General features: G+C 37.3%; 1 protein-coding gene across 4 annotated transcripts in view; it reads right to left on the bottom strand.

Moving 5' to 3' along the window:
* Positions 1-4,252: 4,252 nt before the first annotated feature.
* Positions 4,253-12,932, bottom strand: part of sema3ab (sema domain, immunoglobulin domain (Ig), short basic domain, secreted, (semaphorin) 3Ab) — an 82,018-nt gene continuing 73,338 nt past the window's right edge. For all 4 annotated transcript variants that reach the window (XM_048168205.1, XM_048168206.1, XM_048168207.1 and 1 more), the window contains 3 exons: positions 12,195-12,262; positions 8,519-8,664; positions 4,253-7,674 (listed from right to left, as the gene is read on the bottom strand). In XM_048168205.1, coding sequence (XP_048024162.1) covers positions 7,204-7,674; positions 8,519-8,664; positions 12,195-12,262 — 685 coding nt within the window. In that variant the 3' untranslated portion in view covers positions 4,253-7,203. The remainder of the gene's footprint in view (positions 7,675-8,518; positions 8,665-12,194; positions 12,263-12,932) is intronic.

The following is a 12,932-nucleotide window of genomic DNA, read 5'->3' as shown; positions in this document are numbered from 1 at the left end:
AAAATAGTTTTGCTCACTTATGTTCAGCTCTGAAATATTCTATCAGCATATTGCGCTATTTGTTGAATAGTAGCCTATTATTTGATGTCAAAAGTTACATGCTCCTTTCAGAATCTGCAAAATATCAATAATTAAAAAAATAAATGAGATCAAATTTTTTATTTTTTATTTAGCACTGCAACAAAAATGTATTATTATGAGATGTTTACATATAGTCCACACTATATAATATCTGCCTTTACACAAATTAAGCAGTTCAAAAGTTTACATACACTTAATTTATTCTCAGTACTGTGTGTCATTAATTTAAGACTGTTTTTATAATTTTCTTTATGATTAGGCCCATGTTTGGGACTCTTCTCATACCCAACTGTTACAAATGGTGAAAACATTTACTGATACTCCAGAAGGAAACAATGCATTAAAATTCAGGGGGTGTAAACATTTGCACAGGATGGTTGGGGGGTAAATTGTTTTTATTTTGTCTTCTGAAAAGTGTTTTATAAAGCTTTTGTAGCACAAAACTAAAAAAAAAGTAGATCTTTAAATAAAATAATAACTTCCAGTAAAATAACAATTTCCAGTCAGAATTTCCAGTCATCCTGTTCATAGGTTATTGTGTTGTGTTGTCTTGGGTGAATGTTTGCAGCTTTTGATCATCCAGGTAACAACACACACTATGAAGAATCAAGCATATAAACTTTTGAACTGGATCTTTTGTGTAAATTCAATTATTATGTCTTGTTTTTATTTTTATATAGCCAAAATAACTGAGCACAACTCTATAGAAATTAACCAAAAATATAAGGGGGAAAAAACACGAAAAAGGAAAGAATCATGTAACCAGGTCTTCTAATGGTTTAAATTTCTTCAATGAACCAAGTTGTCTTCTTCCACTTTTAAATTTTACCATTCTTAAAGATTTAGAGTAAATCCAAAATTCTTTCTGAAAAACAGAAAACAATGGCTTTGTTTTAAGTAACTTACAGTAAATGAATATAACATGAATATAACATTTTCCCAAAATGAAAATATTGTTCAGTAGAAATTGAATGTGTACATCTTCCATCATTATGCCAAAAGTTATGTCATTTTTAGAAAATGAATTGTAATTTTAAGCTATTCGTATATGTTAGACCAAAAGTCTCACAGAATCACAAAAAAAAAAAAAATCACAGAAAGTACTTTTGTGATCAATATTAAATCTGAAAAAAACCTGAAAAACGGAGGAAACTGTTTAGTAGTTAAAAGGGGGTGTGGGGGGCGAGGGGATTAGGGAGATTATAAACCTATGATTCATATATCATATTATGCTGCCCCACCAATTTTTCAAAATGCCCCCCCAGTCACGCAATCCTAGAACCGGGCCTGTTCATGAGCCTCTTGAGCTGAGGCGCTACAGCAATCTGTCACGATCATGGTCACAACCCATTAAAGAGCCACAAAACGGTTTTTATTGTTTGAATTTTTTTAATAACTACACAGTTTGAAAGCTGGGACTTTGTTTAATATCATAAGTAACCTGCTCTGTCTCGTCTGTCGATGTGTTGTCAGTTTCCTCTTTGCTCCGCGATGTATTTTCCACTCTGTGTGGCGTGACAGCGCCACGGCTTGTCGGACAAAGCAACAGTAACTAAGGGGGGCGAGTCTTTGCGAAAGGTCAATTAGTTTACAACAATGATGGCTGTTGAAGAACTGAGATGTGTAGATTCCGCCATCGCGTCCGTTATAGAAGATATCGACAGCGCATTAATTTTAAAAAAGGGACAGAGGACCGCGATCAAGGCATTTGTCGATGGGAAAGATGTCCTTCCTACGGGATTCGGCAAAAGTTTGATTTATCAGCTGGCCCCGATGGTCGCTAAGAAGAGTTCTGTTGACAACTATGCGTCGCTCAACATACGTCACTTACTCTGTAGCTCTGATTGGTTGTAGGTCTATCCAATTGAGGTCTTTCCTGGATCGGTTGAAATACGCCCCCATAATCAAAGCCCAATGGAGCAGTATCAGACTCATATTCGAACTAGAATTGAGTATGACCACGTCAGGCTAAGCCTAACTGTGACCTTCCAGAAAATCATTAAATAATTTTCACACTGGTTTAATTGTAATTTTTTTGCTAATACGCTTCCACAAACAGATGAGAGAGTTTTGATTAATGACGCGTTATAATATTTCCAATCAAAAACCCAACACAGCAAATGAACAAAATAAATCAAGCGTAGTAGTGGCATTTTAATAACAAACACAAACATTCAGAAGCGAATGGAGGGCCCCATTCCATCTAACTTCTACTTATCTGTGTGTAGATAACCACCATTCTCCACTCCTTCGTTCCTTCGTTATGACAAAGACCCTGTCATTCAATCTTTCTCTTGTTATCATCCAAGCATCTATATCTTAGCATCGATATTTTAGCAACAATCTTTCCACATGCAGTTCATGCAGGGTGACGGGTTACGATGATCGCGTAAACGATTGGCTGATGTTTTTAAGGCCTCGTGCACAGATGATGTATATTAATATTATTCCTTTCAGTGCACCTAATAAATAGTCTTTTATCAGTTAGTAAAGACAGTTTTAAGTAATATTGCAAAAATGTATAAAACAAAACATCCTCTTTAGCACCTTTAAAAATACCCATGCTCTTCCAAACTTTATAATGGTAGTGAATGGCGCTCCTGATTTTGAAGTCCAAAAAAGTGCATCCGTCATAAAGGTAATGAGATTTACTTTTCATGCCATCTGAAATGTAGCGATGGGATTTGTCAGAAAAATACCCATATTTAAAACTTTATAAACTAAAGTAACTATTCCGGCAGACAGGCTACGCAAATCGACTTGCGCCAAAAGAGTAATTTCTGAAGCGATGTAGGATGTAGGAGTAGCTTAAAGGGTTAGTTCACCCAAAAATGAAAATAATGTCACTCGCCCTCATGTCGTTCCACAAATTAAGTTATTTTTGATGAAATCCGATGGCTCATTGAGGCCTCCATAGACAGCAATGGCACTGAACTTCTCAAGATCCAGTCAGTGATTTGGAGTGCCGAAGTCACGTGATTTCAGCTGTTTGGCATTTTGAAGCAGGGATTTGAAATCGGCCATCACTAGATATCGTTGAAAAGTTTTTTTTTTGGTGCACAAAAAGTTTTCTCGTTTCTTTATAATATTAAGATTGAACCACTGTACTCACATGAACTATTTTAAATGTTTTTAGTAGCTTTATGGATCTTGACAGCTGAAATCACGTGACTTTGGTGCTCCAAATCACTGACTGGATCTTGAGAAGTTCAGTGGCATTGCTGTCAATGCAGGCCTCACTGAGCCATCGAATTTCATCAAAAATATCTTAATTTGTGTTCCGAAGATGAACGAAGGCCTTACGGGTGTAGAACTACATGGTGAGTAATAAATCACAGGGTGAGTAATAAATGACATTATTTTCATTTTTGGGTGAACTAACCCTTTAAGGTTAGATGCCTCTTGTTCAAACAATAGGGCTGGGGAACAAACTCAAGCTCATCTTCTCTTATATCGATAGCCTCTGATATTTCATTTTAGACTTCTAATTCATGACCAGTGTTTTGTTTTGCTCTATCCTCTGCTCTTCCGTGTTCATCATTGCATCATGTGTCAGGTCAGAGGTTACTCTTTTGGCGTAAATTGATTTGCCGTCTGCCGGAAGCTATTTATTTTAGTTGATAAATATTTAAATATGGATATTGTTGATATCATTTCACTTCAGAAGGGCTTCATTAATTCCCTGGAGATGTGTAGATTACTTTTATGGTGGATGGATGCACTTTTTTTGGACTTCAAAATCAGGAGTGCCATTCACTACCATTATAAAGCTTGGAAGAGCTGGGATATTTTATAATATATGTATAACTCCAACTGTGTTTGTCTGAAAGAAAATGGTCATATACACCTTACAGTAGGATGGCTAGAGGGTGAGTAAATCATGGGATAATTTTTATTTTTGGATGAACTATCCCTTTAAATCACATTGTCCTTTTAAATCACATTGTTATCGTGTGTCTGTGTGTCAGTAATTTCACCCTGAACATTACACTTTTGCTTTTCTCAGCAGTATCATAAGTTCCATGGTTGAGATTGAGAACCCAATGAACTCCAGCATGAGAGAAAAGACAAATAACATTAGACAAGGAGCAATTTTCCCTGGGCCCAGGTGCAGCGGTCAAAGGACCTAGAACACAACGACACTGCCAAGGCAATCAGAAACACAAACTCATCCAGCGGTCCACCCCTCTAAAACAGGTTCTTTAGAAGAGACATTTATTTGAACAGCAGAATGCATGCCAGAAATGAATAATTTACAGCAGCATTTTCATGTCTTTGTCCCCCATTTCCAGTTCAGGAAAGTCCCTGCGAAAGTCTAAAGCAAGGCAGGTGTCCTTTTCTGCCCAAGGTCCATCCAAACAGAGCAGACCATTCGAGTTCATACTTTTAATTGTTGCATTTGAAATCCTTTAGTTTACAGCGGTTTCCTGTTGGTTATATATTTAGCTACAATGGGAGAGAGTTTATCAGGCAGAAGTTATGCCCGCTGATAACACCATCTGTCATGAATAACAGAATATTTTAAGCACCACCTGGAATCCAACGCCAGACAAATCACTCATTAACAAGAACAGCTACTGTAAACGAGTATAGAAGTGAGTGGTGCTGTAAATTCACATGCAGTTTGTACACAGTGGCATATATTTTGGACCATGTTTTCATTAATAGTCTGTATGTTCACAGCTACATTCAGATATACGTGTGCTGTAGGTGTGAGTGTGTGCATGGCAACAATAATGGGGCAAAATCGTCTAGCTAAAACTAATTCAGTGGGAGGGGTGAAAGTAGGACTTCTCAAGGAGTCAAAGAGCCTTGTCCCATGCTGTGTTCTGTCTCTGATCCTAGCAGTTTTAGTCACGCAGCTGTCCTTTCCTCAGCCGAGGGACAGGCGCTGTATATTATATAACAGTTGTAAATTTGTCCTCCCTTGCCCTTCATATTTAAAGTCAACATAAAATCAAAATCAACCCTATTTACTTCAGATTTAATTAATCTTAATCAGACCATAAATTATTCCCCAAAAAATAAAAAGTTTGTTTTCGTAATCTTTCATCAAAATGTAATAACTTGCTCTATCTCTAAGGCATATAGGCTATATATATGTATGCCTTAGAGATGTCTCAAATAAAGTCCCTATTAATTACATTTTAAAGAATATTTATATACATGTACATGCATACATACATACACAAAATGTAATTCATACGTATAGTTTATTAGCAACATCCTAAAGTGAGACGGATTGAAACAATGGTGCCACCCACTAGTTCAGTCTTACTCCGCTTTTATCACATGGATGAACGTCTCAAAGATAGAGCAAGTTTTGATGAGAGTTTACCAAAACAAATGTTTATTTCCTTCGAAATATCTTATGGACTACAGAATATTTATATATAAATATTCTGTAGTCCATATAATGTATAGTAGAGAATGCCTACTTTTCATAATTCAATTAATTCCCTAGGAATAAAATTTATAAAAAAAAATAAATAAAAAAATTCTGTTTTAATCAAAATTGTCACATTATAGTAACAAAAAGGGACATAGTGACTTTATGTTGACTTCAACTATGAGCTTGAGTGTCACATAAAAAGGACGGATTTAAAAAATAAAAAAAATAATAAAATATAAACACTAGAACCTGTATTTCTTCTTTAGCAGTTACAAAGGTCATCAATAAAAAAGGATAATGAAGTTATGCTATTAAACAGAATTATTCTTCAGCTGACCATACTATTTACTTGACACCGTTTTCAACTAAAAACGAAAAAATGCGTTTTGGCCGTTCATTTACACGCCAGTGGTGTTTTGGTGGCCTGAAAACGCAAACTTTTGAAAACGGGTTTCAAAGTAAAAGTTTCTGAAAACGGTCTCCGTGTAAACAACAAAAACGCGAATCTGTGAAAATGATGACGTCGTGCACATGCGCATTACATGTTCAGTCTATAGTGTTTCATCGCCATCTAATGGCCTGCCAGCAGAATACAGCGTTTTATTCATTTTCACGGATTCGTATGAATGGGGATCGTTTTGACAATGGTGTCGTCTTGTACAAGGTAAAACTTCTCTGTTTTAAGCATATCGTTGTCGTGTAAACGTACCCTGCGTCTCCATAGTGGTAGTGTGGATTGGTCTTTCATAAATTATTTGTATTTGTCTTTTGTAAATGTAGTGAAAACCAATATTTCCCAAATATGTGCAACAAACTTATCAAAAAGGATCATAATGGCAGTACTCCTTAATAAATGCCACCATATTTCACATACTGAACCACAATGGTTTATAAACGTGAATGTGAACATAGATTAAATCGTGTCAACAAATAACTTAACTGAGGAGAAAAGTCATAGTGAAGAGGACTTGTGTACCCTCACAATGCAGTGGTTTACAATGAGGACAACAAATAATAAAATAAAACTATTATGTAATATTTTAGATATACTCTGGCACAGTACAAAATTAAATATTAATCTAAAAAAATAGCAGAAAAGATTTTTTTGTTGTTTTTTCTTGTCAGGAAGAGCTTATTCAGAGGAACAACACAGTTCCATTAATGGATTTGCTGAGGCATTGCTTTCGCAGCAGATCAAAATAGAAAACACAAGGAGGAAGACGGAAAGAGGGGGGAAAAGAAGAATAAACCATAACGAAGCAATACCTTAATTAATGGATACGTACATAAACAGAAGGGCCTACAGTTCTGATACAAAGATATACAGTATATGTTAAGGTCAACACACTATACACATAATATTACTGACAAGTTCATTACCCAGAATGCGCTGGGGTTGTGCTTCGGCTAAATGGAGGTTAAACAGTGGTCTTTCAGTATCCATGTTTTGTCCCTCATAAAATGAAACAGGGTTTTTATACAGACCGAAACCTGTCTCACAGTATATTTTTGTATTTATGTCATATTTACAGGTATTTCAGTATCTGTTAGCATCACATTACGTCCTCTCAGGGTTCGAGTCTCAATACGTACTGTAGGTGTGAATGAAGATGTGCTCTGGTTCACAAGTAAATCTCTCTCACACTCACACTACAGGAAGTGGAATTCCGCCCTTCCTGTTTTCAGTCTCAGCGTTATGTCTGTGGAACAGATTTTATTTGGTGTCCAGGTCACACGCTGCGCGGTGCTCGCTGCATCTCGTGGGTCCTGCGGTTGCGTCCTTTCTTGTTTTCCTGTAGCAGCTTCCACTTACTGGCATGTGATTGGCTGGAGTGAAGGAGCTGGCTGGCGTGTGATTGGCTGGAGTGCAGCAGATTGGCTTTCTGCCTGCGCTGTTTCCGTTCTCTCTTCCAAACCTGTTCGCAGAGCTGGTCGACGCTGTTCGGGCTCGGCGGGTTGATGAGGGACAAGAAGTCGCGGTACCACATCTTGCCACTGGCCGGATCGTTGCTGTCGGGCGTGTCTCGGTGCAGGAGATCGTCCAGGTGTTCTGCAGGAATGACGTTGAGGGTGAGGCGGAGGAGGGTCTGGATAAAGCCGTGCTCGACAGCGTGGCAGTAATACACACCAGAGTCCTTCTGATGGAGGGTTCGGATCAACAGACCCTGTTCTGTGCCCAACACCCGCTCATCGGACTTTATCTAAAACACACACACACATGGACATATGGATGAAATCACATGCTCTGAGTACTGTAAACATTATTGACAACAACAGTTTCGGCATTTTTGGCTGCATTCACCCCATAAACCAAAGTGATTATATTTTTGATTACATATATATACACACACACACACACACATATATATATATATATATATGTGTGTGTGTATATATACACATTTATTTTTACACCTTTCTGTGTGAAACTTTATATACAATTATTAATATATACAATGCAGCTCATTAATTATTTTATGATATCAGGGTAAATCAAACACAATTTTGAGGAATTTTGAGTAAGATTGATGGAAAGCTTGCATGAATCTAATTTATGACTGATTTATTAGCACACTGGAAATTGAAAATGTCAGATTCAATGTCAGATTTCTCTGTTTATATAGTCACTGGTCATATGTTTTGTTATAAATAAATAAATAAATATAAATAAATAAATAACCATGAGTAAGAAATATTTAAGATTCTATTTTTAGGTCACTAATCCAACCAGCACATCTGTAACAATGATCATGTGAACTCTTGTACAAGGTCAGGCGTTCTTTCTTCCAATAAAGCACATGATGCTCTTTGGATTATTATCAAATCATGCTGGAGATCATCAGGTTTGAGGTTCATGTGGCTCTAGTGCTGCTATCATTTAAGTAAAAGAGGGGAAAACCAAATACAAATCAGTTCAATTTTTCAGTTTAACTTTGTACTTCAAAATGTTGTGCTGATAATGTATAATAAAACATAGAAGAGGATTTACTTGTGGTCTCAGACTTTAGTTTTCACTTGTGGACATTTACACAACAGAACATATACCTCATGTTTGCGGTCCTCTCCATGTCTCTGAAACTGCCAGTAAATAAGGGCACGTTGGGATTTAGGACTGCACTCCAGAAAAGAGCTGCTGTTCTCAACCCCATATACCATCTTATCCAGCAAACCTCTCTCGCCATCTGCCTCATCTGCTCAGATAGATGAGAAAACAACACAGAAACAGAAAAAGAAGTTAGAAATCTTGATTCTGAGACAGGACATCCAGCAGTGAGAATACAAACTGATAGTTCTGACCATATGCTATCACACTAACAAAGTCACACCCAGCATGTCTATATCACAGCTGTATATATCTCAAGAGTGTCTAGGGATCCAAGGCAGAGAGAGAGAGAGAGAAAATAACTTGTGTAAAGTGGCATCTATTCCTCTGTCTTTCATTTTCTTCTGCCATTCTTTTAAGTCTGAACTATGAAACGTCAGAGCGCAGTGCTGTGGGTTAGTGGTCCCGCTATAATGAGGTGTGTTAGACCAGAACTCCGACACAGGAAATCTGTGTGTGGTCTCCATTATTCCAGTGCCCAGTGCCCTTTTCTAAGTATACAGTATAATGTTACACAAAATTGTATTTCAAAATAAATGCTATTCTTTTGAACTTTCTATTTACTAATAAAATGCATTAAAAATTTTAAGCAGCATAACTGTTTTCAACATTGATAATAAAATAAAAAGATTAGAATGATTTCTGAAGGATCATGTGACACTGACGACTCCCATAGATTATGAAAATTCAGCTTTGCCATCACAGGAATAAATTACATTTTATTACATATTAAAATAAAAAACAGGTATTTTACATTGGAATAATATTTCAGAATATTAGGTATTTTATTCTATTTTTGATCAAATAAATGCAGCAAATCGTACAGACCCCAAACTTTTGAACGGTAGTGTATATCTATGAGGATGTGTATAAGTGCATGTTCTAGAACCTGTATTTTTGCAACAGCTGTGAAACGTTTCTCAGCTGTTAGACATGTCATTAACATAGTGGAATGGACTTTTTAGGCCTTGTTTCATTTTAAAAGCTTTAATTAAACGCTAACCTGGCATGTTCGGCATGTATGCAGAGCTTTTATTAAAACACTGTTATGCACAGTTTCAAGTATCTCCTCTGCCTCAAAATGTTCATTAGTCTGTACATACGGAATTTTATTTTAAAGCCTTCTAGCTCGCTTGTTTTCATGTTTAAAGACATCGTGAAATCAAAATTGACCCTATTTACTTTGTTACTAGTCTTGTGGTGAACAATTAATCTAATATGCATAAAAAAATTGTTTGTCGTAGTAATATTTAATCAAAATCTGAAACTTTGGAATGGCAATCCTTCTCTAATGACATCAGTTTGACGGCTTGGGTTGAATATCGCTTAACCACTCCTCTCCAACCATCAGTCTGCTATGAGCGAGGGATGGAGAGGAGGTGCGAAACAAAACCGTTCCCTCTATTCAATATTCCGTTTCACTTGGAAATCCGTCACAACACTGAAGTAAAGTCAGTTGCAACTTCCAGTTCTCTGGGACTTTAAAGGTGATAGAGAGGATTTTTTCGTCGACTGAGAATCCAAAGACTGTTACTGAGTTTTTGAAATGAGCGCATGCATAAGAACAGCCACCCTCCTTCACTGCTCATTTCAAAGGAACGCCTCCCAAAACGCGTCCACGAGTATTGGAACACGAGTGTTTACCATCGGCATTCGCTGTGTCGTGTTTTTTGGATTCATTATGTCGTACTCACCGCAGGTAACTCATGATCTGCAGGTGTTATTCCTGTCTCCTGACAAAAACATTGCATGCGGCGCCTGTAGAGTGTGGAAAGTTACTGGAGCGCGCAGCCGCGCTCGTCTTTCACAAGGAACGTCATGGCGGTGATTGACAAGCCAGAGGGCCAATCCGCGCACGTCTCTCACAAGGAACGTCACGGCAGTGATTGACAAACCAGAGGGCCAATCGTTTACGCGATGATCGCGTAAACGATTGGCTGATGTTTTTAAGGCCCTACCTCGTGCACAGATGATGTATATTAATATTATTCCTTTCAGTGCACCTAATAAATAGTCTTTTATCAGTTAGTAAAGACAGTTTCAAGTAATATTGCAAAAATGTATAAAAAAAACATCCTCTTTAGCACCTTTAACGTAAAGTTAAGTAGTAAAAGGCTGTTCACACAGAACTCGTTTTTCCATTCCAATGCTTTTTCAATGTAAACGTGCTAGATAGATGTGTATGACCATTGCGCTCGCGTCTCGTGTCCTTTGCAGCGTCTCGCTCATGATGCAGGGCTCTAAAAACGAGCCACTCAAGTCTCGAGACCTTTTTTTTTCCATTCCACTGCCCGCGCCTAGCATTATTTAAAATAAAAACCTGTTCTGTGTTTTCTATTTGAATATATTTAAAATGTAATTTATTCGTCATGGAAAAGCTGAATTTTCAGCTTTCAGCATCATTACTCCAGTCTTCAGTGTCACATGATCCTTCAGAAATCATTCTAATATGCTAATATGATTTGATGTTCAAGAAAGATTTATTTTTATTATTATTATCATCAATGTTGAAAACAGTTATGCTCCTTAATATTTTGGTGTAAATCATGGTACTTTTTTATTCTTAGATGAACAGAAAGTTCATAAGATCTATTTATTTAAAATAGAAATGTTTTGTAGCATCTTAAAGGGATAGTTCACCCAAAAATCAAAAGTTGATGTTTATCTGCTTACCCCCAGGGCATCCAAGATGTAGGTGACTTTGTTTCTTCAGCAGAACACAAATGATGATTTTTAACTCCAACTGTTGCGGTCTGTCAGTCGTATAATGCATGTCAATGGGAATTCCATCTACTGTATAAGAGTCAAAAAAAAAAAACATGCACAGACAAATCCAAATTAAACCATGCGGCTTGTGACGACACATTGATGTCCTAAGACACGAAACGATCGGTTTATGCGAGAAACCGAACAGTATTTATATCATTTTTTACCTCTAATATACCACTATGTCCAGCTGCCTTGAGCATCCGGTGTGTGAGGTCTGAAAACGCGCTCTGATGACAGAAGTGATCTCTCGCACGTATACTTCAATGAGTTCGAGCGATCACTTCCGGCATCAGAGTGCATTCAGACCTCACACACTGGATGCTCAAGGCAGTTGGACATAGTGGTGTATTAGAGGTAAAAAATTATATAAATATTGTTTGGTTTCTCACACAAACCGATCGTTTTGTGTCTTAGGACATCAATGTGTCGTCACGAGCCGCAGGGTTTAATTTGGATGTGTCTGTGCATGTTTTTTTTTTTTTTTCCCTTATAGATGGAGTTCCCATTGCCATGCATTATATGACTGACAGACGGCAACGGTTGGAGTTAAAAATCATCATTTGTGTTCTACTGAAGAAACAAAGTACATCAACATCTTGGATGCCCTGGGGGTAAGCAGATAAACATCAAATTTTCATTTTTGGGTGAACTATCACTTTAAAAGTATTATTTTCATTCATCTTACTGGTCCCAAACTTTTAAACGATACTGTATGTTAATCTAATTATCAAATAAAAACTTAGAAGAAAGCTCTAGATTATAAAGGTTTAGATTTGTGATTGTTAACCTACAGTAACACTGTGTTGTGGGACATATTATAAACATGATCTGAGATTCGCTGGTGTTTACCGTGATGTTGCAGATCTGAACATTGTGTCAGAGGGTCTCCGTTCCTGATATCCTGACGCCTCGTTCTCCTGCAAGCGTACATCACACAGCAGAGAATTAGAGAGGGCAGGTGAGTGTGAGCACACTGAAACTCACATATCCACTCCTACACACATCTGTCTCGCAGAAAAGCTCTCACTTTGTTATGCTCGAAGTAAATCAAATACAGCTCTTCATGAGCATATAAGTGTGTCTGAAATGGAACCTGTTTTAGCTCTGGGCTGTTTAGTCTCTAACTTTTATGAAAAGACATATCATGCAGTATATGTCCTGAGACGTCTTGTCCTGAATGTACCTTTGAGGCAACTCGGTAATGCTGGCAATATGTGAGGCATTTTCAGCAACAGTAGTGCACAAAGAACCTTCTGAGAACCTCGTCCACAAACATATTATTACTTGCTACCGCAACATGACATGGACTGTGAATGAGAGACCCGTTTTGTTCTTGTTTGGGAAATTGAAGATGAAGTATTAAGTAGGGGTGTGCTTGCTTTTGACAGCCCAAAGGAGATGAGTTTCTACAATGGACAGCTGGGAAGTCCAATGAGGTTTTGATGGACACTTCAAAAAAGTTCAAGAAGTCAAATATGAAATATGTAGCAGTAGCTTTTGATACATATTAGCCATCAGAAAGGAATTCATAAGCTCATTGTGGGAAAAACACAAAATTCAGTGGAAAGAACCATCTTTTTCATTTTA

This window comes from Megalobrama amblycephala, linkage group LG19 (assembly GCF_018812025.1).
Source record: "Megalobrama amblycephala isolate DHTTF-2021 linkage group LG19, ASM1881202v1, whole genome shotgun sequence".
In the NCBI taxonomy this organism is placed as follows: domain Eukaryota; kingdom Metazoa; phylum Chordata; class Actinopteri; order Cypriniformes; family Xenocyprididae; genus Megalobrama; species Megalobrama amblycephala.
The sequence above is the reverse complement of the archived record's forward strand: the minus strand, read 5'-3'. Positions and strand labels throughout refer to the sequence as shown.